The following is a 26,881-nucleotide window of genomic DNA, read 5'->3' as shown; positions in this document are numbered from 1 at the left end:
GGAAAGCCATATTGGCAGGGTTTGTTGCCCAGAGCCCCCTTCATTATAATTTGGGCACAGACTTTATGTGGGAACAGTGCATAACTGGGTGATGAGGCCAATGCAATGCATGAAGAAGGGAGAGCCAAGGAACTGGCAGAGCAGCTCCTGAGCCAGCACCCACAAGTGGCTCCCCTCTGCAAAAGTGTTGAAATGGCCACCCTGCACCAGATGAAAGTGCTTGTGCACCAAGATGCCAGACACTGCTGATGTGCCTGTAGGAACTAAGGCTAGCAGTGAGAGAGAGAGAAGCCATGATTCCAGAGCAGGTTCAAAAAGGACAACTTTTCCTGTGGACGCCATTGCCAGCCAGGGCTGCAGGAATGAACTGTTCACACATTGCACCTTTGATATGCAGATATCCGAAGCAAAGACCAGGAAACGAGGCACCTCTGACTCTGGGAATCACCCATTGAAAGGATTGCCTCCAACTATCAAAACAATGGAGTGCAGTAAAATGCAGATGACGCCCCAGTTGTATCTTTTCTTCTGCATAGAGGTGACACAAAGCGCCATCAATAATCACTTCCTCCCCTCTCTTTCCCCTCCCTCCTTCCCTCTATCAAGGTGTCACAACAGAAAACATTAGATCCCAAATTATCTTTTTTGGATATCAAGTGTCTTGCTAAATTGACACATTTATTGCTTTTGTTAAAGTTCCTGAGAACCATCAAAGGGGCATAGACCATTTCCACTAGCCTTGCCTCAAGACTAATAATTGGCTATTTAAGGGAGAGGCAAAAGCGCCTCGGCGCACACACCATTCCCCCCCCCCACAACTTAGTTCAGGCACTATGTTAAATTTTTCCCTCCTCGCTGCTAAGATCTCTGCCTCTCAATGGACAAGTGAGTATTGCCCAGCTACGATACTCCTGCTCATGCAACTCCATATGTTTCCTACCCTTTTATTTCCTAGCCTTGCACTGAATGTGTATGTATGATTCTTAGACCCTGTAAGTTTGAAGGTTATTAAGTAAAGTCTTTGGAAGTATTAGTCTCCTCTCTTATTGGGCAATCCAGGAACTGACCCTGGTATACATTGGTCTAGATCCCTTAATAATAGCCGGCTGTTTATTAATTCCCCATCTTTAAGGCAGTTTGGCTAACAGGTTACCCGAATAAAGATGCTGAAGGATTTTGTCCTTTAGTTTAGGGTCTACTGCTGAAACCTCTATTTCTAGAGACTGTGCCATATGGACGGCTCGGTGTACAAGTGATAATCCTTGTTTGGAGAGATCCTTCCAGCTCCCATCACTGCCTCATCAGGGGATGGTTCTGAGGCTGGACTTGGGCTCCGTTCATGTTCCGGATCTGAGAGCTGGTAAGACATAGAGAGTCCAAGGATCACATAAGGAGTATATGAACTCTGGGCTGTTCCCAACTCCCCAAACTTGAGGCAACCAAGGGTGCACAGCGTGATCTTCCCTGGTCCAATCCATACCTAGACGAGACCTGGTGCAGCCAGGATCGGTACAGGAAATTATAACTAGTAAAAAAGTCTGTTGTGGGTAAAAATACAACAGGCTCTAGAAAGGGGAGAGCAGACAGGCAAGCATTTCCTCCTCTTCCATGACTGATCCCGGCTGGGTGGAGGTGGGGGGGTGTACATAACCACCTACTCTGCTACTGAACCTGGGCAGGTGTAGTTGGGTGGGCATTGCTGCCTGCTCCACACCTGATCCCAGTCAGGTGAAAAGGAGCAGGCATTACAACCTTCTTTATGCGTGATTCTAACAGAGTGAATGGGGGCGGGCATAGCTACCTGCTTTGCTCCTGATCCTGGGTGGGTGAAGGGAGGGTGGGAGTTGCCGCCTGCTCCATGCCTGATCCCAGCTGGGTGAAGGGCAGTGCACATTGCCTCCTGCTCCATGCCTCATCCCAGCCAGATGAAAGCAGGGGTGGACATTGTCACCTGCTCCACTCTGGATCCTGGCCAGTAAACAGAGGTTGGACATTGCCTTGTGCTCTACACCTTATCCCAGCTGGTGAAGGCAGAGGGCGGGCATTGCCACCTGTTCCATGCCTGATCCCAGCCACGTGAATGCGGGTCAGCATTGCCACCTGCTCTGCGCCTGAGCCCAGCCAGGTGAATAGGGGCCAGCACTGCCACCTGCTCTGCTTTTGAACCCAGCAGGGTGAAGGGGGCTAGCATTGCCACCTGATCCATTTCTGATCCTAGCCTGGTGAAGGAGGTGCAGTCATTGCCACCTGCTCTGCTCCTGATCCCTGCTGGGTGAGGGCAGGGGCGGGCATTGCCACCTGCTCCCCTCCTGATCTCAGACTTAAGTGGGCGGGCATTGCCACCTGCTCTGCTCCTGATTCCAGCTGCTTGAGGGCAGAGGCAGGCATTGCCATCTGCTCCACTCCTGATCTCAGCTGGGCGAATTTGGGGGGGGGGCAGGCACTGCCATCTGCTCCGCTTCTGATACCAGGTGGGTGAAGGTGAGGGGCAGACATTGCTACGTGCTCTGCTCCTGATCCCAGCTGGGTGAAGGCCAGGGCAGGCATTGCCACCTGCTCCACACCTGATCCCAGCTGAGTGAAGGCAGGAGGACAGGCATTGCCATCTGCTCTGCTCCTGATAGCAGCTTGGCGAAGGCAGGCGGCAGGTATTGCCCCACCTTCTCCGCTCCTGATCCAAGGTGGGTGAAGGTGGGGGGGCAGATACGGTCTCACCTTCTCCGCTCTGGATCCCAGCTGGGTGAAGGTGGGAGCAGGCATTGCCACCTGCTGCACTCCTGATCCCAGCTGAGTGAAGGCGGGGGGCAGGCATTACCACCTGGTCAGCACCTGATCCCGGGCCTGCCCGCCGCAGCAGGAGGGCTGGAGGGATGGGCTGCCTCTTCTGGGCTTTCCTCCATGGCAGCGCCCTCTTGTGGTGCACCAGGGTAGGAAGTGAGTTGTCTGGAACACGGTTACCCTTTTATATAGTAGGATGTGATCTATCTCCTTCACCCCTCCAAGGAGAATCTGGCAGAAAGCCCTCCTGTAGCTCACCCTCCTCAGCCGAGGAATGGTAAGAGGGGGATCTAGAGTGGAGTGATGGTATTCATGGCTTATCAACAACCACCAGTTCATTCTCCTCCACATGCAGTTGCCTGTGTTTGGTCTTCTTTTTGGATTTCTTGCACAGAGGTTCCGCAAATTGTGAAGAAACCAACTTCATGCGATCCAAGCCTGTCAGATCTGCTCTCTTTGGATCGGGCTCCTTCGGATTCGACTTCTTCTGGGCTGGATCTCTCGACTCCGAGCTCCTCAGATCCGAACCTATAGCAGCGGTTGACTCCAAACGCCACTTCTTAGTCTTGGTCGATGAAGTTGGCGTTGGCTCCGATCTCGAAGGTGACTTTGTGCACTGCTTCTGGATCAAGGAAGACCTGTTAGACTCTGGATCTTGAGTGTCTGATGATGCTCACTCCGAGATGGTCCCAATGTCAAAGGATCCAAAGTAGTGGAGTAAATGGGCATCGGATCTGATCTGGGGATCTCGCCTTCAGAGTCGAAGTCGGGCTCTGGGTCTTGGAACGCTCACCGCTTCCCACAACTGTTGGAGAAGACATTGTGGGGGTAGCTTTTATGGCCCTTTCTCAGAATAAAGCCTTCATCCTGGTTGCTCTTTTGGCTCTTGCCTTGGGAGTGAACTCTGGCAATGTTCACGTTTGTGCCCTTCCCCCAGACACTAGACAAACAGAGTGCCCATCTGTTTTTGTCATTTTAGTTGCACACGTTGTGCAACATTTGAATAATGTTCTCTGTCATAATGGTGTTACTAATCGTGTTCTTCTCTTTCCTTCCCAGAATGTGAGTGGATGAGCCAGAAACTGGTCAACAACAAAGAAGGAATTTAGGGTGAGGGGTTGCTGCCTCCCGGTGCTGTGTTTGGTGGGAAAAGCATGTGTACTAAGAGAGGTGCTTGCACCCAGCAGACATGAAAAAAATCACCGATTGGCAAGTCTGCACATGCGCAGTCCCAACAATGACGTTCAAAAAATTCTGTGATTGATTGATTGGATTTTTAGCCTGCCCTCCTGGGTAGATATAAGGGCAGAGCTGGCATCTGGGTCTGTTGCAGGGCCTGGTACCTGTGCTGGTAACTCTGCTAGCCGATTCATGATTGTAAGTGAGAAGTCGTTTCAGGTTGGGGGGCTGCCTGTAGGCAAGGAGAGGTCTTCCACCCAGGGCTTCTGAAAGAGAGGCATCAGGCACCAGGCCCTGCAACAGACCCAGATGCCAGCTCTGCCCTTATATCTACCCAGGAAATACAATTACAGGACCCAGTGGCGTCAACTACACTGTCTCTGGCTCTTACAACTGCTCATCCTCCAATGTGATATATGCCCTCATGTGCCAACAATGGCCATCTGCTCTGTACATTGGACAAACCAGCCAACCTCTGCACAAAAGAATAAATGGACACAAATCTGACATTAAAAATGGCAACATCCAGAAATGTGGGAGAACACTTCAGTCTACCAGGACATTCCATCAAGTACTTGAAGGTCACCATAGTTCAACAGAAACCTTTCAAAAACAAAATCCAGCGGGAAGCTGCTGAATTGGAATTCATATGTAAATTTGACTCAGTCAAGCTGGAGACTATGAATGGTTATCTCATTATCAGAAGTAACTGACTTCCTTAACAGAAGCAAACTGATCTCCATATCAGAAGCTACTGTTTGCATCTACTCCGCCCTCCCCTCTCCACCTATATATCTGACCAGTTTCTTCTTGCCCTCCATGCATCTGATGAAGAGAACTGTGATTCTTGAAAGCTTATGCTACAATAAAGTTGGTTAGTCTTAAAGGTGCTACTGGACTCTTTTTGATTTTGCTACTACAGAGTAACACGGCTAACTCCTCTGCATCTAACACCAAGGCTCCTGACCAATGAAACAGGCACAAGAGCTGCCCCCTCAAAGGCCAGGAGTTGAATCCCCATATCTATCCCCCTACGGCTCAGGTACAGGACCTCCGTCTTCGTGGGGTTCAACTTCAGTCTCCTCTGCTTCACCCATCGAGACACTGCCCCCAATGCTCTACTTAGGTCCTCAGGAGCAGAGCCAGGCCAGCCGTCCATCAACAGATACAACTGGGTGTCATCTGCATATTGATGGCAACCCAGTCCGAAACTCCATGCCGGCTGGGTGAGAGGGTGCATGTAGAGATTAAACAACAATGGGGAGAGTAATGCCCCCTGGGGGACGCCGCACACCAAAGATTGACGTGCTGATAACCTCTCCCCCAGCGCCACTCTCTGTCCCTGACTGTGGAGAAGAGACAAGCCACTGCAAGGCAGTCCCTTGAATCTCCACATCGGCAAGGTGATGGGTTAACAATTAATGGTCAACCATGTCGAATGCTGCTGAGGGGTCTAGCAACACCAGCAGCGCTGACCCGCCCTGATCCAGATGCCTGCAGAGATCATCTGTGAGGGTGACCAACACTGTCTCAGTCCCATGACCCGGGTGGAAACCAGACTGGAATGGGTCCAGGACCAATGCCTCATCCAGGAAATCCTGCAGCTGCTCCACCACTCGCTCAATCACCTTACCCAGAAACAGGAGATTCGAGACTGGGCGGTAACTGGACAGATCGGTGGGGTCCAACGTTGGCTTTTTCAGGAGGGGCCTCACTACGGCTTGCTTTAATGCCCTGGGAAAACCCCCAGAGCTCAGTGATAGATTAATAATGGCCTCCAACGGGGCCCTCAGCCCATCGAGAGTGGCCTTAATGAGCGACGAGGGGCAGTGGTCCAAGGGGCATGTAGTGGGCCTCACCAGCCGCAGGATCCTGCAAACATCCTCCTGGGAGACCAGACCAAAGTGATCTAAAATTGGGGGTAGCGAAGGGAAACTGTACCTATTTTTAAAAAATTGTGTTAAGCCTGACTGAATAAAATACATGGTAAATGTTACTGAATCCCTTTACAATCTGAGGTAATTTATATCTCTACCACATTAATGTATTCCAACTAAACTTAGTCAAGCATTTAAGTGTCTTGCACATTAAAAGATGTCAAGCATGCAAAAACGTAAGTTAAAAATGTATTTTTTTCAGCAAGAGCGCCAGCTGATTTCTTCTTGACGTTAACAGGACAGAAAATTTTACTACTAATAAAATGCCCAAGCAGCTTAAGAAATGACTTCACGTAACTCCATGTAATCTGACTTATCGAGATATAGACGCAAGAGGGTGCAAGAATGTGTGCACGAGAGCCTAAGTGTGTGATGAAGACCAAGGCCAGGAGAAGATCAGAAATAAACAGGGTTACAGACATCCGTAGAAGAAAACCAAAGAAGTCCCAGACCCATTCGGGGATGGTGAAATGTGTAGTTGGCAACTCCTTTCCCCCAGAAGCCCCTTAGGAACTGATGTGAGACCCTACATGGCCATATGTCCCTGACAGGAAGAGGAAGAACAAACTATAAAGTCCAGAATACTCAACAGGCAAGACCGAGAGAGATCCTCTATAAAAGCTCTCTCTTGACTGTTCAGCACCCAGAGGCCTATCTAGCCAGCCATTTGGAAGAGCTGAATGCGAAGGTGCTTGAATGTGAGAGTGCTCGAATGAACGTAGTGCCTGCCTGATGCTAGAGCATATTTAGCAATAAAAGAATGCTACAGCCTTGTTTTCAGAGCACACTGGAGTCCTGCCTCTTCCGGTACCTGAGCTCAAGATGAATCCACAGCACACGGACAGCGTGGCAATGGGGAGAGTCTGATCACCCCTTCCCCATCTCCCAGCCTCTATTAGCATTTATTCCTAACAATCTCAAGTTTAAAAGGTTGGACTGTGAATGTCGAATGTCTTCTTACGAATTGAATTCTTACTTTTTGAGTATTTGTGTACAAGGACTTCACAGACCCCACGCCTAGGCCAGCAATACAGCATGTTACAGATTAAAGTACGTTCTGTCTCCGTTAGAGTACAGCTGGGAGAAAAGCAGGGAGACTACCGTGGAGTATAGTCAAAGCAAAACAACATTTCCAGGGGCTTCCCCAGTGGCATATTTAATTTTTCATTCAGCTTTTCTAATCTACTTCTGAAATTTTCTCCCACAAGATATGACGATGATTCCTGAGTTAGATGGATTTAAAAGATGTCTAATCTTTTCTCAATCTAATCTCAAGTTCATGGAAGAGAAGATGATCCCTACAGTTGTCAGCTTTTGAAATGAAAAAGGAACTCCGGTTTCTCCGGCAGCTATCTCTGCATACTAGCTGGTGGGGGCAAAGGATAGTTGCCCTCCTCCTTAGATTAAAGCATCCTTTGGTCTCCTCCTGAACAGCTTTCCTGATATTCTTTTTGCAACAGATGTGGGAGTTCCAGAACCGTTCCAGATGTGTGGTTCTCAGACCCTCTCACTCTCCAGCCTGATTTTAAATAAATGGGGGAATGACAACAGATAATTTCAATCACTGTCGGTTGCTAAAGCTGAAGAGCAGATTCACCTTCTAGCCTGATTTAGTTCGAGCATTTCTTCAAAAGCTGAGCCTTTCTTTCACCGAGACCATCCTAGCTTCCATAAAACTATACCCGTTCTCCTCCTGATCAGCTGCACTGGTGTAAGAGCACCATTCATGCTGCCATAGACACACAGAAGGAATCCAAAACAAGGACAAATCCCACTAATATTTGATGCCATGGGGTCAGGGGTGGATTGGGGAAGGGGGGAAGGCAAGGAAAAGGGCCCTCTTCTCAGCCCAACCCTGGCAGCCCCCAGCAGGAGATGCCTGGCCAAGCTGTGCAGCTGGGACAGAGTGTCCCTCTCCGAGCCGGCAAGGGTAGTTTGGGCACAGCAAAAAGACTCACAGAAGTAGCAGGCTGTGCCAGCCAGCCCCTTTCTTTGGGCTGGAATGGCTTTGGTGGAGGGGGTGGCCCCAGGACTTAGTGGCCACCCCTGCTCTGAGCCCTTGATCCACTGGATTAAGCGAAGTTCTTAACAAGCTTTCAACTGCCCTTCACTTCTCACTGTCAAGTCCCTGGTGCTCGCTCATTCCCAGTCTCATTCTGTTTGTGATCTGGCCCCCCCTTGCACGTCGGTTTGGCTATGTTTCTGAGCAACGTCCTCTGCTAGCTTTCCTCTCCCAAATTCCGGACCAATATTAATACTCGATCTCTTGCCGCTGGCAATAGACTGACTCAAAAATCATTTAATAACCTAATGTGTAATGTGCCACTTGATAAAATCTAGGAAGTCAGTATATTTTGGTATATTCTAAAGAATCGAGTGGAGAGGATAACACCGCATTCTAGTATCAGAAACTGCTGAAAATATTCTTTTAAAGAACAAAATTAAAATAAAAAAATGAATTAATAAAAAGATGAAATTCAGTTTTCAAAACCACAACAGATCATTTCTACTGCAAAGACACAACAAGATGTAAATCACTTATTGGTATTTTCATTTAACCAAAACTTTATCACTGATAACCTACAAGTGTTGCAACTTTGCAGAATTTGGCAGCAAACAGAGCTTTCAAAACAAATCCAGCAATTTAGGTTTTTTACTCTCTGCCCAAACTATACACTAGTATTTTAATCATAACTTTATATATTTGACAGAGACACTTACTTCAAAATACATTTTAACCCCCCACTTCTCCTTTTCATCTCCACGTAGGGCGTGGCAAAGACCTCCAGCATTCAGTTTTCAGCAGAACACGGTCATTTTCATTCAGCACCTTCTGCAAAGAAAACTTAGGTTTTAAAATAAAAAAGTACTTTTTTGCACTTAAGATCACATCCATCCTCAGTTATAAAACCAGTTTAAGATGGAAAGACTCGAGGAGAACTTGTTTACAGAAAATTACTCGACCTTCAACATGCCAGAAAAGGCCAACAGAGCTCTATTACTTAGCCAACCAAAATATTTCAAAAAATATGCTTGAATATTTTCTAGCTAACTAGGCAAATAATTAAAATCTAGGAACATTCCTTCTATATCTGTAATTTAAAAAGTAAGTACCTGTCTGTCCATGGGACAGCTAAAAGTCTCAAAATTAGTCACTATGTCAGGATCACTTTGGGAGTTGCAGTGCTGACAATGAAGGACATTAGAACATTACACAAAAATACAAAGGTGGTTTAACTACTTTCCTGACCTATCACAAAGTCTCTGAGCAGGAACTTCAAGACTTAGGTTCTCTGCCACAGAAGCCTTCTTGGACAACCCATGTACTCTCAGGCTAATCTACCTCACAGGATTGTTGTGGGAATAAGAATAGTGGAGAGAACAATGTGAACTGCTCTTAGATACTTTTCACACTCATACTTTAAAACATTTCAGTACCTGTTTTGCGTTCCATGTTTGCAGGGGTTTCACACTTGCAAGTTGGTCATGGGACGCAGTGGCATTCTTTGTCCCCATTACCCCGATTTTTCTCCCTGTGGGCATACTGCGATTTAATTTTTAATCAGCTGCCCCCTCGCTGCTGGCCCGATTAATGTCAGTGTGACCACTGCTGCTCTTCTCCTCCCTCTCCTTTTCCGTGGGAGCTGATTGGTTTGTGTGGAATTAAACACACCCACCCAAATCAGCTCTCTGAACTCCTTTTCTGCCATTTTTGGGGCCGCTCTGCAGCCCTCCCGGGCAAGCAGAGTGGGCTCCCCGTAGCTCACCTGGGGCAGCTACTCTCCTGCTCTGCAGCCCTCCCTTATGTCAACCCCTACCCCCACCCCACTGTTCCTAGTGGTAAGGCAGGACTTTCATTTGCACATCAGCATTTTTTTAAAAAACTTCGAGCATGCATAGTAATATTTCAACATTACTACATCTTCTGACTGACAAGGCTCCCCTATGCCCACCCTTATGTCAACCACCCATCCCCACCCCACTGTTCTCAGTGGTAAGGCAGGACTTCCATTCGCATGGGGAGGGGGGGCAACAGAGGAAGAGAGCAGCCACCCCAGCTGAACTGCGGCTCAGCGCATCTCAGCTGAGCTGGGGCTGGGCACAAGTCTGCTCCTCCTCACCCACCATGCAAAGGGAAGTCCTGCCTTACCACTGGGAACAGGGTGGGTGGTTGACATAAGGGTGGGCATGGGGGAGCCTTGTCGGTCAGAAGAAGTAGTAATGTTGAAATGTTACTACGCATGCTCAAAGTTTAAACAAAGATGGTGACGTGCACTGCAATGAACTGAAAGCTTGAAACCAAACAGAGGCTTTGAGGCAGGTCTGAAAGGAATCACAAGAGGCCAAATCGAAACTGCTGGGAACAGTACTAAAGGAGCGAGTGCTAAGCCGAAGCCACTGCAATCACCTCGACTGCTCAGAAATAGCACTTTAAACTGTAAGTGTGAAAGGGGTCTTGGTCTCCACTGGGGAGGAAGGCAGGGTATAAATTAACTAAGTTTATAATAACAAAGGGACATCACTGTTTCCCTTTATTTGCAAAACCTTTGATTTACATACAGGCAACATTATGTAGGATGCTCAAGAGCAGGAGCCAGAAGAAAACTATTTTAGCTCTTCATGGTAATATAATCAATGTAGTATAAAACAAAGCCTTACTAACTATCACAATTCAGTGTGTGCTATAACCCTTTGCAAAGCTGTCACAACAGAGCAGAGAGAGAGGTGGTCTTGTAGGTATGTGGGTCCAAGATCATTCAGGGCCTTGGGGATGATAACCAGAACCTTCAACTGGACTTAGTAATCAACGGAGTGCCTGCATAATGGTTGTAACACGAGCATTCTACACGAAGCCTGATAGCAACTGGGCGGCAGCATTCTGCACTAATGGGTGTCTGAGCTGTCTTTAAAGGCATACCACTCACAATACCCTAGCCTCAAGTAACGATAGCACTGATTTGCGTGACCATGTCAGTCTAGCCAAGGTAGGGTTCCATCTTGATACCACAGCCAATTTCAGCTACAATAATTAAACAGCCAACTGGATGCCATAGCCGTACACAGACAGTATTTTCCTGATGGTGTGTTCGTTCACTCTAATCAATTTACAGCCCATAATTTGCTCTGGGAGGCTGTCTTTAGTTATACTATGAGCTGACAGTAAAGAAATGTATGGCCTTGTTTTAGAGAAAACATAAAAGCAGGCAAAGTTCTTGCATTGTTATCAGAGTTTACTGGACACATGTCAGATTTGCACAGAATGCTTTAAAAATAGCAAGTTCAAAATAACAGCTGGCTTTGTAGAACCACACCTGTGTTTTACAACAAAAGCTGACTCTGAGCTTTAAAGGTGGCACGCTCGTGTTGAATTTCTTACTTCACCATAGCTGTTGACTAATCATGTTGTGATTTATTGCACTAACGCCTTGATGTCATGAAACCTGTAAAAGACCCTGTTCCTCAAAGAAGGGGTAGGAAAAACCAGTTTTTGGCATGAAATTGTCTTGAGTTCCTGTGCCTATTATTATTGCAATAACAGTGTTAGATAAAAGAACTCCCCTTACTCCCTGCCTCCATGACTTAGTGGATGAGCATGGATGAGCCATCTTCAGCGTGACAGTCTTCCAAGCTAAACAGAAGTTCAGGAAAAAACTGAAATTTTTAAAACAAAGGCATTTTGATGCTGCGAATAAAACTGGAAGATGCTTGGTGCGTTGCTTAAGAAAAGAGAAGAATATTTGGAATCAGGAAAGGAAATCAAGTAATCTATGCAGAGCAAGAAATAAAAAAAGTCTTCTCAAACCTTTATAAAGATGAACCTACAAATGAAGCAGAGGTGCTTCTACCTATAAAAAATGTACACCTGAGCACAGAAGAATCTTGAATCAAGCAATTACAAGAGATCGATTCTATAATCAGAAAACTAATGACTGAAATACAAGATAAGAAGAACAGACCACCAGCATAGTCTAATACATAAAGAAGGAAATGATCCATCAATATCGCAATCGTATAGACCAACTTCTTTATTGCATGTGTACTATAAATTTTTTACAGCAATAATGGCAGGGCAACCAAGAAAATGTATTCCAGATTGGCAGTGCAATCCCGAGTGAGGGGTGGAGAGCGCGCAGGGAGCAGACTAAGGGGGTACGTCACCATGACTCAGAATTACGCAGGCATATCTGCCCTTTCCGCTGGCGGATGGCCGGAGATGCAGGAGAGGTGTGAGGTCCTGCATTGGTGCAGGGAGGGATGGGGGTGAGTTATGAGTTAGTCGGCATCCTAAGCTGGTTTGAGCCCAGACATGCCCCCTAATGTGGCGGAAAGGTACACCAGCAAAGTAGGCAGCGTAGCCCATAGGCTCCCACTGACCAGCCAGCAGTGGCCTCCCCACCACATGCCCAGCCCCACCTACGTGCCCCAGCAGCACATAGGAGCACAACTACAGCAGGGACCAATCTGCACGCTCCCACACACGCTCCCACTGCACCCTAACCCCCACAATGGTCGAACCTCCAGCCGCACGCCCGTCCACCCTACAAAACTTCATGCCTGCCCAGCCAAGAAGCCAGGTAAATCGGGAGTGTTTTTTGAAAGTGGGTGTGGCCAGATGGGGCTTTTGCCAAGCATGGCTTCTGATTGACTACTGGAAATTTAATTGGCTGTGCAGGTTTTTAAAAACCACTGCTTTGGCTGAAGCTGCTTCCACAGCACAAGGATGTTCACTGTGTGACTGAAGGTAAGCTGTAGCAGCCATTTTGCAGCTGGCTCTGCCTCCTATGGCAGCCATTTTTGGTAGCCATTTTGTTGGTGCTGTAAATGTGACTGCAGGCTCAAAAAAGTTGGGGACCCCTGGAATAGAGGGAAGGCTCATTTCATTTGCAGATAATATTAAATTGGGAGGGAGAAGAAGCCAACACAGCAGAAGACAAAATCAAGATTCAGGATGATCTTGACAGACTGGAAAACTGAGTAAAGCTAACAAAATGGATTTCAACAGGGATAGATGTAAAGTTCTGCATTTAGATAAGGAGAAAATTAGAGGATGGATCAGACTTGTTTCGGCAGTATCTAGAGGTTTAACTAGACTATACACTGAACGTTTCTCAACAGTGACATGAGGCAGGTAAAAAGGCAAATGCAATTTTGGGTGGCATCAACAGAAGTAGTGTCCAGGTCACATGAAATAGCAGTACCCTTTCGCTCTGGTTAGACTTCATTTGGAGTACTGTGTTCAATTTTGGGCACTGAAGTTTAAGGGTATTGAAATACTAGAATATGTTCAAAGGAGGATTTACAAAGATGGTGAGAGATTTGGAGACCAAGTCCTATGAGAAAAGGTTGAAGGAATTGGATATGTTTAGCTTGAAGAGGAGATAAGTGATAGGTGATATGATAGCCATCTTCAAATATTTGAAGGGATGTCACATAGAAGATGGAGTCATTTTCTATAATCCCAGAGAATGAGGCCAAAACCAACAGGTTAAAATTAAATCAAAAAAGTTTATAGCTAAAGGTTTGGAAGAACTTCCTGATAGAGCCAGTTTGGTGTAGTGGTTAAGAGTACGGGACTCTAATCTGGAAAACCGGGTTTGATTCCTCACTCCTTCACTTGAAGCCAGCTGGGTGACCTTGGGCTAGTCACGGCTCTCTGGAGCTCTCTCAGCCCCATCCACCTCACAGGGTGTTTTGTTGTGGGGATAATAACGACATACTTTGTAAACCACTCTGAGTGGGTGTTAAGTCATCCTGAAGGGTGGTATATAAATCAAATATTATTATTATAGCTGGAGCAGTCCCTCAGTGGAACAGGCTTCCTCGGGAGGTGGTGGGCTCTCCTTCTTTGGAGGTTTGTAAGCAGAGGCTAGATGGCCATACGACAGCAATGCCGATTCTATGACTCAGTCTAAACTTAGGCAGCTTGTAAGAGGAAGGACAGGAAGGGGTAAGTCAGAGCTCAGCTCTCATGGCCCTCTCTTATTTGCCCAGGGTAATGCCAACTGACATTTTGGGGTCAGGAAGAAATTTGTCTCCAGGTTTTTTGCCTTCCTCTGGACATTGAGGGAAGTGGGGGGGCAGCTGTGGTCACTGAGGGAGTGGGGGGGGGGTAGCTGTGAATTTCCTGCATTGTGGAGGGGGGTGGACCAGATGACCCTGGTGGATACTTCCAGCTCTTTGTTTCTATGATTTTTTAAAAAATAAAAAAGGACAATGATGCAAGCCTCTCTGGGTTCCCACTGGGGGAAAGGCAGCATATAAATAAAATCAAACAAAAATAAAAGTATTGAGAATTTGAAAAAAGATACATAATTCTGTGGCTATGGCACCTACTGGCTGTTCCTGTACTTAAAGTAGCCTGTCTGGTATCAACCCCAATGGGTGCTGTCTTCCAGATGAGGTAAAGGGGGAGCACAGCACCTAAAACGTTTTGGGGAGGTGCTACAAAGCCCTTTTACTGTATTTCAGGATTTTATGATGCTTTTTGTTTTAAATCTGAATTTGTAAACTGCCTTGAGCCACAAAGGAAAGGATGAGTATAGGCATTTTGATAAATAAATGCAGTTTATAGCTTACTCTGTTACTATGTGCATGGCTGTTTTTAAAAATGTGTGCTATTATTGATGTTTACAGTGCTGCTAAATTTTATTCTATTTTATTTTACATTTTAAAATATTGTGATCCACTCTGAGCCCGCTTGCGTGGAGAGTGGAATAAAAATGAAATTTAAATAAATAGAGATTCACATCAAGAAATGGTTTTTCTTTGGGTTAGAAATCTACGTGCACCTTTTGCTTGCTTGGCAGAGATTGCAATGCGCAGTTCAGTGAGCAGAAGCATCGCTAGCACCAAACTAGCAATGCTTCTGCTCCAGAAGCAGAAGCATAGCTTTTATAAGAAGTCTGCCCCAGACTTCTTATAAAAGCTATGTGAGAAGCAAAACCCACTAACTTTTGAGCAGCTATGATAATCTCTTGAAGTTCAAGAGCTGCAACATACACATGTGCTTGGGGGTGATAGGGTCTTACACCATGCCTTAGAAACATATTAAGATAATATTTTGTGCAACACGGCCAATTAGGCTCTTACTTTTGACAAAATAACAGTCCGCAATGTAATAGAATTTTAGAATGAACGAGCTGCTGAACAGCTAACCCGTAAGGTATGGGAAGAGAACTGGAGCGTCTCTTCAAATCATTAAATATCTATGTTGGGAGGGGGGATAATTGGGTGGATCCAAATATGTAGTTAAGAAAACTTAAGTTGCCCTTAAATTTTCTTAAGAGGGAGCGGCAAATTTCACTACTTCCTCCTTAGCCCCTGAAATTTTGTTCCAGGGGTGGTCAGCAGACCTTCAGGAAAAATACAGTGGGGATGTGCAGAGAGAGGAAGAATTAGCAAAATTCACCACCCTCCTCTTAAGAAAACTTACTTAAATTTTCTAATGTGGTTGGATCCAGGCCAACAGAGCAGAACCTTTTCAATTAGGTCCAAAAGCAGATAAAAGGAATTCAGTACTCTCAATCCAAATTATGACCCTTCAACAGACAAAGAAGAAAGCAGGCTTGTATGCTTCCATAAAAGGGCTCGTCAGTCAAGCCTCATGGGCCTAATCTTCTGATTCCCCTACAACATTTAACACCTTGGCTCCCCACAATGCTCCTTGAGTGTTCCTAGGGAACTCCCAAGAGGGTGGCTGATCACCTTACTATATAATTGAGTAAGCATGTTTCAGACAACTCACTTTATACCCTGGTGCACCACCAGAGGATGCTGACATGGAGGGAAGCCTAGGCAAGGCACCACGTCCCTCCAGAAAAAGTGCCATAGTGAGAAGCCAAGGCCAGGAGCAGGATGGGAGCACGTGGCAATGCCCACCTCCTGCTTTAACCCAGTTGGTATTAGGAACAGAGCAGGTGGCAATGCCCTCTGCCCACCTTAACCTAGCTGGCATTAAGAGCAAACCAGGTGGCAATGCCCACCCCCTGCCTTAACCCAGCTGGTATTAGGAGTGAAGCAGGTGGCAATGCCTAATCCCAACGTTAACCCAGATGGTATCAGCAGTGGAACAGGTGGCAATGTCCGCCTCCCTTTGAACCAGTTAGGATCAAGAGTGGAGCAATTGGCAATGTCCGCCCCCTGCCTTAACCCAGGTGGTATTAGAAGCAGAGCAGGTGGCAATGCCCACCCCCTGCCTTAACCCAGCAGGAATTAGGAGCGGAACAGATGGCAATGCCCACCGCCTTCCTTAACTCACGTGATATTAGGAGCAGAGCAGGTGGCAATGCCTAACCCCCATGTTAAAACTGATATCAGCAGTAGAACAAGTGGCAATGCTCGCCTCCCCTCTGAACCAGTTAGGATAAGGAGCGGAGCAGTTGGCAATGCCTGCCCCCCCCCCCGTTAACTCAGCTGGTATTGGGAGCGGAGCAGGTGGTAATGCCAACTCCCCCTTCAGCAAGCTGGGATCAGGAGTGGAGCAGGTGGCAATGCCTACCTCCTGCCTTCACCCAGCTGATATTAGGAGCAGAGCAGGTGTCAATGCCCACACACACACACACCCCACCTTAACCCAGTTGGTATTAGGAGCGGAGCAAGTGGCAGTGCCCTCTGCCCACCTTCACCCACCTGGCATTAGGAGCAAAGCAGGTGGCAATGCCTACCTCCCGCCTTCACCCAGCTGATATTAGAAGTGGAGCAGGTGGCAATGCCCACTCTCACCTTAACAGCTGGTATTAGGAGCAGAGCAGGTGTCAATGCCCACACACACATACACCCCACCTTAACCCAGTTGGTATTAGGAGCGGAGCAAGTGGCAGTGCCCTCTGCCCACTTTCACCCAGCTGGCATTAGGAGCAAAGCAGGTGGCAATGCCCACTCCCTACCTTAACCCAGCTGATATTAAGAGCGGAGCCGGTGGCAATGCCTATCCCCAATGTTAACCCAGCTGGTATCAACAGTCGAACTGGTGGCAATGCCTGCTCCCCCTCTGAACCAGTTGGGATCAGGAGCGAAGCACTTGGCAATGCCAGCCCACCCGCCTTAACCCAGCTGATATTAGAAGCGGAGCAGGTGGCAATGCCCACCCCCCGCCTTAACACAGCTGGTAATAGGAGGGGAGCAGATAGCAATGCCCATACCCCATTTTAACCCAGCTGGTCTTAAGAGCAGAGCAGGTGGCAATGCCAGCCCCCCTGCCTTAATCCTACTGGTGTTAGGAGTGGAGCAGGTGGTAATGCCCACTCCCCCATCAGTAAGCTGGGATCAGGAGCAGAGCAGGTGGCAATGCCTGCCCCCTGCCTTAACCCAGCAGGTATTAGTAGCGGAACAGGTGGCAGTGCCCACCCCCACCTTAACCCAGATGGTATTAGGAGCGGAATAGGTAGCAATGCCCACCCCTGCCTTAATCCAGCTGGTATTAGGAGCGGAGCAGGTGGCAATGCCTACCGGCCATCTTAACCCAGCTGGAATTAGGAGTGGAGCAGGTGGAATTTCCCCTCACACCTAACAGAGCTGTCATTAGGAGCAGAGCAGGTGACAACAGCCTCCCCCCTTCACCCAGCTGGGATCAGAAGCAGAGTAGGTGGCTATGCTCACCCCCCAACTTAACCCAGCTGGGATCAGGAGCAAAGCAGGTGACAATACCCACCCCTTTCACCCAGCTGGGATCAGGAGCAGATCAGATGCCAAGGCCTGCTCCCCTTCACCCAGCTGGAATCAGAAGCAGAGCTGGTGGCAATGCCTGCTCCCCCCTTAATGCCTGCCCACCCTCCCCTTTCTAGAGCCTGTTGTATTTTTTCCCACAACGGGCTTTGCTCCTAGTCTGGCATAATGTAACAAGATCTCATTTTTTCCTTTGTTTGGGGAACTGTAAAGAATTTTTAGGAAAAAAAACCCCTTCTCTGTACATAGCTATGGTCTGTTCTGTTACTTTAACATGCTGTATACGAGACTTCCGGTTTGGGATCCATGGAAGTCTAATGCAGCTCTAAGAGCAGAGCTGACCGGGCTGCCGTTTCAGCGGCCGGCGGGGCAATTAAGCCAGCGGCCAACTGTTCTCAGGCGGAGAACAGGCACAGAATGCTCAAGTACCTCAGGGCGCGTTGATCTCGGGCGAGGGGGGGTCCTGCACAACGGACTCTCTCCCGTCCCTTGAGGTCCCACCCTAAGACAGGTCGGCTTAAATCTCTGCGGCAGTCCTGGAGCCAATGCGGCTGGCATAAGACCCACATGCCCAAGCTTCAACAGGAGGAAAAGAAGGTGAAAGAGATCCTGAGACTGAAGCAGTGATTACAACCCAGAAAGATGTCTGAAAAGGTAAAGATCACTATCTCTTGAAACGGGACGAATTACTTAAAGTAATGAAGTATTAAAGTGGACTTTTAAACTGCAACAGATTGATTATAAGTAGAGGAAGACTCGGCAAGAAACAGATTAGAAAAAGGACTAAGTAAAACGAAGTTATTAGAGAAATTGGACATTTGTTTTTCATACCTGTGGCTGCAAGGAGATAACAGACTGTGAGAAAGTTTCTACCATCGCGAGAGCTGCTGAGGGGAGCTGGGAAACAGAAAGTGCGTAATAGGGATAGAGCTGCTGGAGAGAGACGGCCCTTACCGGCAGACAGGAAGAAGGGAATCGCCATTTTTGAAAAGGGAAGGGTACTGGCTTCAGCAGAAGAGGAAGTATGCCATATTGGCTTACAAAAACTACAGAAAAACCATAGAGAAAAGACGCCCGACATTTTGGACACTTTAAACGCTTTTTTTTTTATGAAACCGGGACATTTAAATTTAAATTAAATTAAAAGGACATTAAGCCAAGCGCCACGGAGCTAAGGAAACGAGCAGACTCGTGGGAGCGAGGCAAGTCAAGCCCCACGATGTCGAAGAAAGAGTGGCAAACGGCTATAGAAAATTTGGATAAAAGATTTTTGGAAATGTTAAAGGTTCAACAGGAGTTGGTGAAAGAGGTTAAAGAGGTTAAGGAGACAGTAAAAAATGAGTTGGCAGAAGTTAAGAAGGGAATGGAAACAATACAAAGTGATTTGCAAGCAGCACAACAAAGTCAATGTAGTGGAGAAGGCGGTGGAGAATCTCTCAGATACGCAACGAACGGAGATGAGGGTGATGAGGGGAAGAATGGCTGTTGCGAGGAGCAAGTATATGGAGAAGCAGCTGAGGTTTCGTGGCTTGCTGGAGGTAGAGGGAAAGACAGCCCAAGAACAAATTGTTGAGGTGTTAGCTGAATACCTGGGGAAGGAGGAGGAGGAAATTGTGGCTATCCTAGATGTGGTGTATCGCATAAATTCAAGATTTGCGACCCAGAGGAAACTACCAAGAGATGTGATTGTGCAATTTACGACCAGAAACATGAGAGAAATGATTGTGAGTAAGCAATTTCAAGACCCATTGGAGGTTGATGGCAAGACGATTATTATCATGAAGGAGCTACCCAGATCGGTGTTGCTTGACCAGAAAAAATACAAAGTTTTAGTCCAAAACTTGAAGGACATGAAAATAAGGTACAGATGGGAATTGCCGGAAGGGTTGTCATTTGAGTTTGGAGGAGTGAAAAAGCGCATCAGATCTGAATTTGAAATGGAAAAGTTTTTGAGGGACAATGAAAAGGACTTACCAACAACAAGGCTATGAATATGGAATGTAAAGTTTTATCTTGGAATGTAAATTGACTTAATTCACCCAATAAGAGAAAAAGTATTTTCCATTGGCTATTAAAACAGAAATGTGATATTGTGTGTTTACAAGAGACTCATATTAGAAAACAGGATGCAAAATATCTTAAATTGAATAAATTGGGCAATGATTTTGTAGCGGCCTCAAAAAAGAAAAAAAGGGGAGTGGCATTATATATAAGAGAGGAGCTACAGCCAAAGCTAGTGATTAGAGATGTGGAAGCCAGATTTTTAGCAGTGGAGTGTACATGGAATTTAAAGAAAGTGTTGGTGATTGGAATTTATGCACCTAACGAAGCAAAAGAAAGCTTCTTTGAGGATTTGAGGAAGCAATTAGATGAACTGTCTTATGACCAGATAATTCTTGCAGGAGACTTCAATGGAGTCACAAATTTGGAGCATGATAAAAAATCAGCAACTGTACAAAAGACAAGAGGATTATTACCAAAGACTTTTTTCGCATTAATGCAACAGGAAACTTTGGAAGATGTATGGAGAATACAGAACCCCACAGGTAGACAATATACATTTTTCTCCGCAAGACATTCCACTCTACCACGAATTGATATGATCTGGGCCTCAAAGGACTTAGTGCTTTGGACTAAGGATGTAGAAATAATGCCCATGGTAGGCTCAGATCATAATCCAATCATGTGGAAGTTTGGGAAAAGAACCAAGAGGAAAGGATGGAGAATAAATGAGGACTTGTTACAAGAGGGAGAAAATATGGAGATGTTGAGAAGGGAAACTAAGTTCTTCATACAGTACAACATGAATCGAGAAGTACCAACCAATAAGGTATGGGATACATACAAAGCAGTAATCAGAGGTATACTAATGGACTTAAATGGAAGAGCTCGAAAGAAAAGAGATGAGAAGAGACAGGAGATTATGGAAAAAATAAAAGCCAAAGAAATACAATTAAAGAAAAGACCAGGGAAAAAGAAAATCTATCAGGATATTAAAATCCTTCAAGAGCAGTTGACGGCAATGAATAATAAAGAACTGGAATGGAATCTTAAGAGAATGAATCAAAAGTCGTTTGAAGGTGCAAACAAACCTGGGAAGTACTTGGCATGGCAACTGAAGAAGAGAAAGGAGAAGAAGACAATAAATAAAATATGTGAGGACAATAAAGTACATTTGGAACAGACTGCTATTAGTAGAGCTTTTTACAAATTTTATGCTAAACTGTATGACAAAAAAGAAGTGAATAAAGATTCAATAGCGACATATTTGGGGAAAATGAAGCTTCCAGCAATTTCGGAAGATTGGAGAGATAAACTGAATAGTGAAGTAACAGAGGAGGAGATAAGAAAGGCAATTCAGTCAACAAACCTGGGAAAAGCGCCAGGACCTGATGGACTTACAGCTAAATTTTATAAGGTAATGGTCAATGAACTGGCACCATTCCTAGAAGAAGTGATCAATGGTGTTTTGAGAGATCAAAGAACTCCAGATACTTGGAGTGAAGCTAATATATCATTGATCCCCAAAGAAGGACAAGACTTGACTAATGTTAAAAACTACAGGCTAATTTCCTTACTTAATAATGACTACAAGATCTTTGCGAAGATCTTGGCAGAAAGAGTAAAGGGATGGTTATCCGAAGTTATTGGAGAAGAACAAGCTGGTTTTTTACCGAATAGACAAATCAGAGACAATTTAAGGACAGTTATAAATGCTATTGAATATTATGACAAGCGTTGTGACAAGGAGGTTGGGTTCTTCTTTGTGGATGCTGAAAAAGCATTTGACAATTTGAACTGGGACTTTATGTTTGCCACTATGGAACAGCTACAAATGGGGGAAAGATTCATAAGAGCAGTGAAAGAAATTTACAGAGACCAGAGTGCAGCAATTGTGGTGAATGACGAGCTGACTAAGAAACTGACTATTGGCAAAGGTACAAGACAAGGTTGCCCGTTGTCTCCACTGTTGTTTATTTTGGTCTTCGGAAATTTTGATGATACAGATTCGAGAAGATAATGCGATCCGTGGAATAAAAATAAAAGACTTTTCCTATAAGGTCAGAGCATTTGCAGATGATATAATGTTAATTGTGGAAGATCCAATTGAAAACATGCCTAAGGTAATAGAAAAAATTAAAGAATTTGGAGATCTGGCAGGTTTCTATGTAAACAAAAAGAAATCAAAGATACTATGTAAAAACATGACTAAACAAAAACAACAGTTACTAACGGAAATAACAGACTGTGAAGTAACAAGTAAGGTGAAATATTTGGGAATTGAACTGACTGCAAAAAATATAGATCTATTCAAGAATAATTATGAGAAACTGTGGACTCAAATAGAGCAAGATTTGATTAAATGGAATAGATTGAATTTGTCATGGCTGGGAAGAATTGCAGTAGTTAAGATGAATGTGTTGCCAAGAGTGATGTTTTTGTTACAGACAATACCAATTATCTGGGACTCCAAACAGTTTGAAAAATGGCAGAGGAAAATATCGGATTTTGTTTGGGCAGGCAGGAAGCCTCGGGTGAAAATGAAAGTATTACAGGACGCAAAAGAGAGAGGTGGAATGCAACTGCCCAATCTAAGACTTTACTATGATGCAATCTGCTTGGTGTGGTTGAAAGACTGGATGACTTTGAAGAATCATAAATTATTGGCCTTAGAGGGATACAAAAAAATATTTGGATGGCATGCATATTTGTGGTATGAAAAAGTAAAAGCAGATTCTATGTTTTTGCACCATTATATCCGTAGAAGCCTCTTCACAATTTGGAAGAAGTACAGAAACTACCTACAAGAAGGAACTCCCTCTTGGGTGGTTCCTTACGAAGTAATAGACCCGAGAACTGTTGACAATGAACAACAATGTTTAACATACAAGGAAATAACACAAACAGACCTTTCCAAGTTAAGAATAAAGACGCAAGAAGAGTTGTCTTCAAATTATGACTGGTTTCAATACAGACAGATTAGAGACCTTTACAACTCGGATTGTGCAAAGGGAGGGATAAGAATGGAGAACTCAGAATTAGAGGAAGTAATTTTACAAGAAGACAAAAAGGAAATCTCTAAGGTCTACAAGGTGTTGCTAAAATGGTACACTGTAGATGAGACAGTTAAAGTGCAAATGGTGAAGTGGGCTATAAACTTTAATAAAGAAATAACAATGGAGGCGTGGGAATACTTGTGGAAAAACACGTTGAAGATCACGACATGCACCAATATTAAAGAGAATGTCTATAAAATGATTTATCGTTGGTATTTGACACCAAAGAAAATTGCGCTAGGGAACTTGAATATGTCTAATAAATGCTGGAAATGTAAAAAACATGAGGGATCTTTGTATCACATGTGGTGGACTTGTGAGGTAGCTAGGCAGTACTGGGGGGAAATAATAAGAGTAATAAGTGAGATTTTACAATTTCAAGTTAATAAGAACCCAGAACTCCTGCTACTGAACTTGGGAATGGAGGACATTCCAGCACAATACAGGACATTGTTATTTTACATGACAGCAGCGGCCAGACTTTTGTATGCGCAGAAGTGGAAAGTACAAGAAGTGCCAACTATCGAGGACTGGATTTATAAATTGCTGTACATGGCGGAGATGGACAAAATGACAAGAAGATTGAGAGACCTTGATCCAGGACAGTTTAACACGGACTGGGAGAAGCTGAAACAATACTTGGTGAAAAAATGGGAGGTGGGAGGAGAACTGTGGCAGTTTGAAAATTACTGCAATATAACAAAAGAAGAGAGAAGTGACTATACGGGGCGGGGGGGAGAGTTAATTGAAAAATTTCTAAGCAATTATTTTATTTGACTATTATATATAGTATGAAGTAATAGTGGTGTCATTATAAGATTTATAGGGATAGAAACTGATTAATTTCATCGCTGGCAGATAATGGTATAATGGAGAATTTATATAATCAAAACGAATGAATATAAGAAAGGAGGGGAAAGTATACAGTAACATACAGAATATGGGTCAAATTGATTGACTTATGCTTAAAGTATATATTTAAAGTACAGTTAAAGTGACTGATTATTTCTGACAGAGTTGCATAATGGAGAAACTAGACAATTAAAATATATTGAAGGTATGCAATGTTTATAATGTACTTAAAGTTATGTATAATGAGGAACAAATTGTTTGTTCAATATAGAGGAGATCAGAATGAGTAAGATAGAGCACAGGTTACCAAAATGATTATTGAAGAATATATGCCAGAAATGTATTATTTAGTTGTTAAGTTAAATGGAAAGGGAAATGAGACAGCACTGTGATATAATAGATAAGCTTAGAAGAGAGTGAAAGTATATGTTTAATAGGTAAAATAAGTTTGAAATGAGTAGGGGAAAATAGATAAGGGGTTGGAAAACTGTTGGAAGTCAACAAAAGGGGGGGAAAGGGAGGGGGTTAGAATTGGAATATTTAAAGGAAATTGATTGTAATGGACATTAAAATATTTCTAATCCAATAAAAAATTCTTTTAAAAAAAAAGAATTTTTTTTGTCTTTTTCACTTTTAGAAAAAAAAAAACCCTTCTCTGTACATAGCTATGGTCTGTTCTGTTACTTTAACATGCTGTATACGAGACTGCCCTTGAAGACAACTTGGAAACCCCAGCTGGTTCAAAATGTGGCAGCTTTTTTGTTGCCTGAGGTTAAGCAGCAGAAACATTATGCCTACGCTGGAAATCAAATTGTTTCAGGATCCAAAAAGCACTGGTGCTTACCTGAAAAGCTCTTCATAACCTGAGACCCATATACTTGAAAGACAATCTGTTCCTCGGTAGAGATGTAAAGATCTGGGGAGGGGAGAGAAGACGTTTTATGGAAAAGGCATTTTTTTTCCTATTCCCCCAACCACCATGAGTTATTTTGCTTTTTCTAATAAAAATGACAAATGTTGGGGAGCACTAGAAGTACTTCTATGAAATACTGACTCTCTAGTAATGAGTGGACTGCTTCTTAAGAAAAGACATTTCTCTCTAAACATGTGATGTATGAAGTTTTTATTGTAAGATCTTGAACATTGATTAGAGAACTGTAATTTTCTATGTTGACATACTCAGCATATTTCAAAGAATATTTTTGTTGTGTAATGCAAATAATTTTGACAACAACATGCCATAATGTGATTGATAATACATTAAAGAGCTCAGTTCAGCGTTATAAAGTTTAATTCACATAAGGCGTGAGGGGTTTCCCCTCCCCCCTAATATACACCAAATAATCGTGGGGGGAGTGGAAAATAGAAAGTAATTTTTGTAGCAGTAAATTTCATCTTTTATTTTTTCCTCTACCTGTCAAATGGGAAAAATTGGCCCATGTGGTGACATAGCATTGAGTTTAGATCTCTCATCAAGTACTGGGTGCACCGTAATCATAATTTTGCTAAAAGAAAACTATTTATTTGTTTTTATTTATGTCATTTATGGTCTGTCTTTCTCACTCACATTCAAGGTGGATTACACAGTGAGAATAGTAGAGTCCTTGTACAGTAGAACAAGGACAAGTTCATGAACGATGCTATACAGTAAATAAACACGAGTTTACAAAGGCATAGCACTAGCAAGAATCCAATAGAGCCGAAGAAATGTTGAAACTAAAAAGTTTATACTTTCAAATTCCATACATCTGTCGTATAATAATACAATTCTATACAGGAACGTTATAAGTGATGCACTGCACGCTATTAAAGCAACAACTTGCCCCGACAGTTCCCCTTTCCCCACGAGGCCTCCAGGGCCTCCACCTCTCCCCGGGTCTGGCGCTCGGCTCCCCTCCGGCAAGCGCCCCTCTCGGCCGGCGTCGCCGCGCCCCGCCACTCCCGGGCGCCCCCGCCGGGCTTCGAGCCGCTTCCGCGGAGGCCGCTCAGCCCTCCCGACCGGGCCCTCCTCGGCCCTCCCCGGCCGGGGCCTTCGCGGCGCTCCCGCGCTCTGGCCGCTCGTTGAGTGCGCGGGCCGAAAAGGCCCCCCCCCTCCCCGTTCCCCGCGGCCTCCCCGGCTGCGCGCCGCCTGGGCGGGGAGAGGCCCGCGCGCGGGGGAGGCGACCCGGGAGGCCCGGCCAGGCCCGGCCCGAGGGGGAAAGCGGGCGGCGGAGGAGCGGCGGGGACGCCTCGGCCACGGCCCTCCTACCTACCTGCCCCAGGCGCCGGCCGAGCTCGGCCTCCGTCGCCGCGGGAGGGGGGGAGGCCCGGCTAGGCCCTCGGAAAGCCGGAGGAGAGGAGAGGCGAGGCGAGGCGAGGCGAGGCGAGGCGCGCCCGCCCGCCTTCGTGCTCGGTGCTGGGCTGGCCGTCACGGCAGGCGAGGCGGGCGGAGGTTCTGGCGGGCGGACCGGCCCCTCGCCCTGCGGCCGGGAGTGAGGCGCCTGCGGGACTGCGCAGGGGTCGGAGCGGGTTCGCGTCTGAACGGGGCCTCGCGGACTCTCGCCTGATCCTCCGGGGTTGTTTTGTTTTATAAACCCGCCACTCCGACGTCGAATCAGACCGCACAGCCAGCGCCACAGACTGAACCGTGGAAAACAGAGCCCGAACTTTGTGGCCCCGCAATGGTGCAAAAACAGGGGTCTGAGCTATGGGTCCTCGTGAATTCCTGTGATGTTTACATTGAAAAAAGACAAAAAATAGAGTCATGTTGTAGCTCATGTCTTAGTCTTTAGGCAGCACCAAAACATGCATGCAAAAACATCATTTCAAAGTTTGGATCATGATGGAACCTCAGGTTTTTAACATTTGTTCACCCCAAATTCAATATTTAAGAACTCACCACATCCGTAGCCACAAATTTCTCTATAAAAATCCTCCACTTGTGTGTCCTGCTACTGCACAAAACCATAGGTCCAAAGCACAGGTCTGCATGATGTGTAAATGGTCTCCACAAAAAATACATCATACGATCATACATCTCATCAATTTAAACACCAATTCTTCCATCTTTTCTGTATAATTCTACTGTGTCTTGCTTCCATCTTGTTTTTTGTCCTGATCAGACACTGTATTTCTATATCTGCCCAGTTTTGATCAGGCATCTGATGAAGAGAACTTGATTCTCGAAAGCTTATGCTATAATGAAATTGGTTAGTCTTAAAGGTGCTACTGGACTCTTTTTGATTTTGCTACTACAGACTAACACGGCTAACTCCTCTGGATGTATTTCCTTGTGGATCTTTGATACAGGATTTTTCTTGCATTTTACAGATGCTCATTTTCTGCACTTTGCACCCTGGCACTATCAAGCTAACTACAACATGCTGGTAGGTCGCTTCTTGACACTCTAATTTACAATAGCACTCCCACTCTCTG

At 45.3% G+C, this 26,881-nt stretch overlaps 1 protein-coding gene and 1 long non-coding RNA gene across 4 annotated transcripts in view; one reads left to right on the top strand and one right to left on the bottom strand.

Annotated features, from left to right (window-relative positions):
• The window catches only part of ST3GAL5 (ST3 beta-galactoside alpha-2,3-sialyltransferase 5), a 58,867-nt gene extending 32,908 nt beyond the window's left edge, over nt 1-25,959 (bottom strand). The window contains exons 1-4 of one of the 3 annotated variants that reach the window (XM_054973163.1): nt 25,720-25,959; nt 24,312-24,383; nt 9,333-9,427; nt 8,616-8,727 (exon numbers count right to left, since the gene is read on the bottom strand). In XM_054973163.1, the coding sequence (XP_054829138.1) occupies nt 8,616-8,686 (71 nt within the window). In that variant the 5' untranslated portion in view covers nt 8,687-8,727; nt 9,333-9,427; nt 24,312-24,383; nt 25,720-25,959. Of the gene's footprint in view, nt 1-8,615; nt 8,728-9,332; nt 9,428-24,311; nt 24,384-25,719 lie in introns of those variants that run through there. The other 2 variants (XM_054973162.1, XM_054973164.1) reach the window with 2 other exon arrangements.
• Nucleotides 1,272-6,387, top strand: LOC129325487 (uncharacterized). Its single transcript, XR_008596634.1, has 3 exons — nt 1,272-1,360; nt 3,173-3,381; nt 3,838-6,387. It is a non-coding gene; the product is annotated as an uncharacterized LOC129325487 (long non-coding RNA).
• Nucleotides 25,960-26,881: the final 922 nt, after the last annotated feature.

The sequence above is a fragment of the Eublepharis macularius genome, chromosome 3 (genome assembly GCF_028583425.1).
Source record: "Eublepharis macularius isolate TG4126 chromosome 3, MPM_Emac_v1.0, whole genome shotgun sequence".
Classification (NCBI taxonomy): domain Eukaryota; kingdom Metazoa; phylum Chordata; class Lepidosauria; order Squamata; family Eublepharidae; genus Eublepharis; species Eublepharis macularius.
Note: the sequence above shows the minus strand (reverse complement) of the source record. Positions and strands in the feature narration are given on the sequence as shown.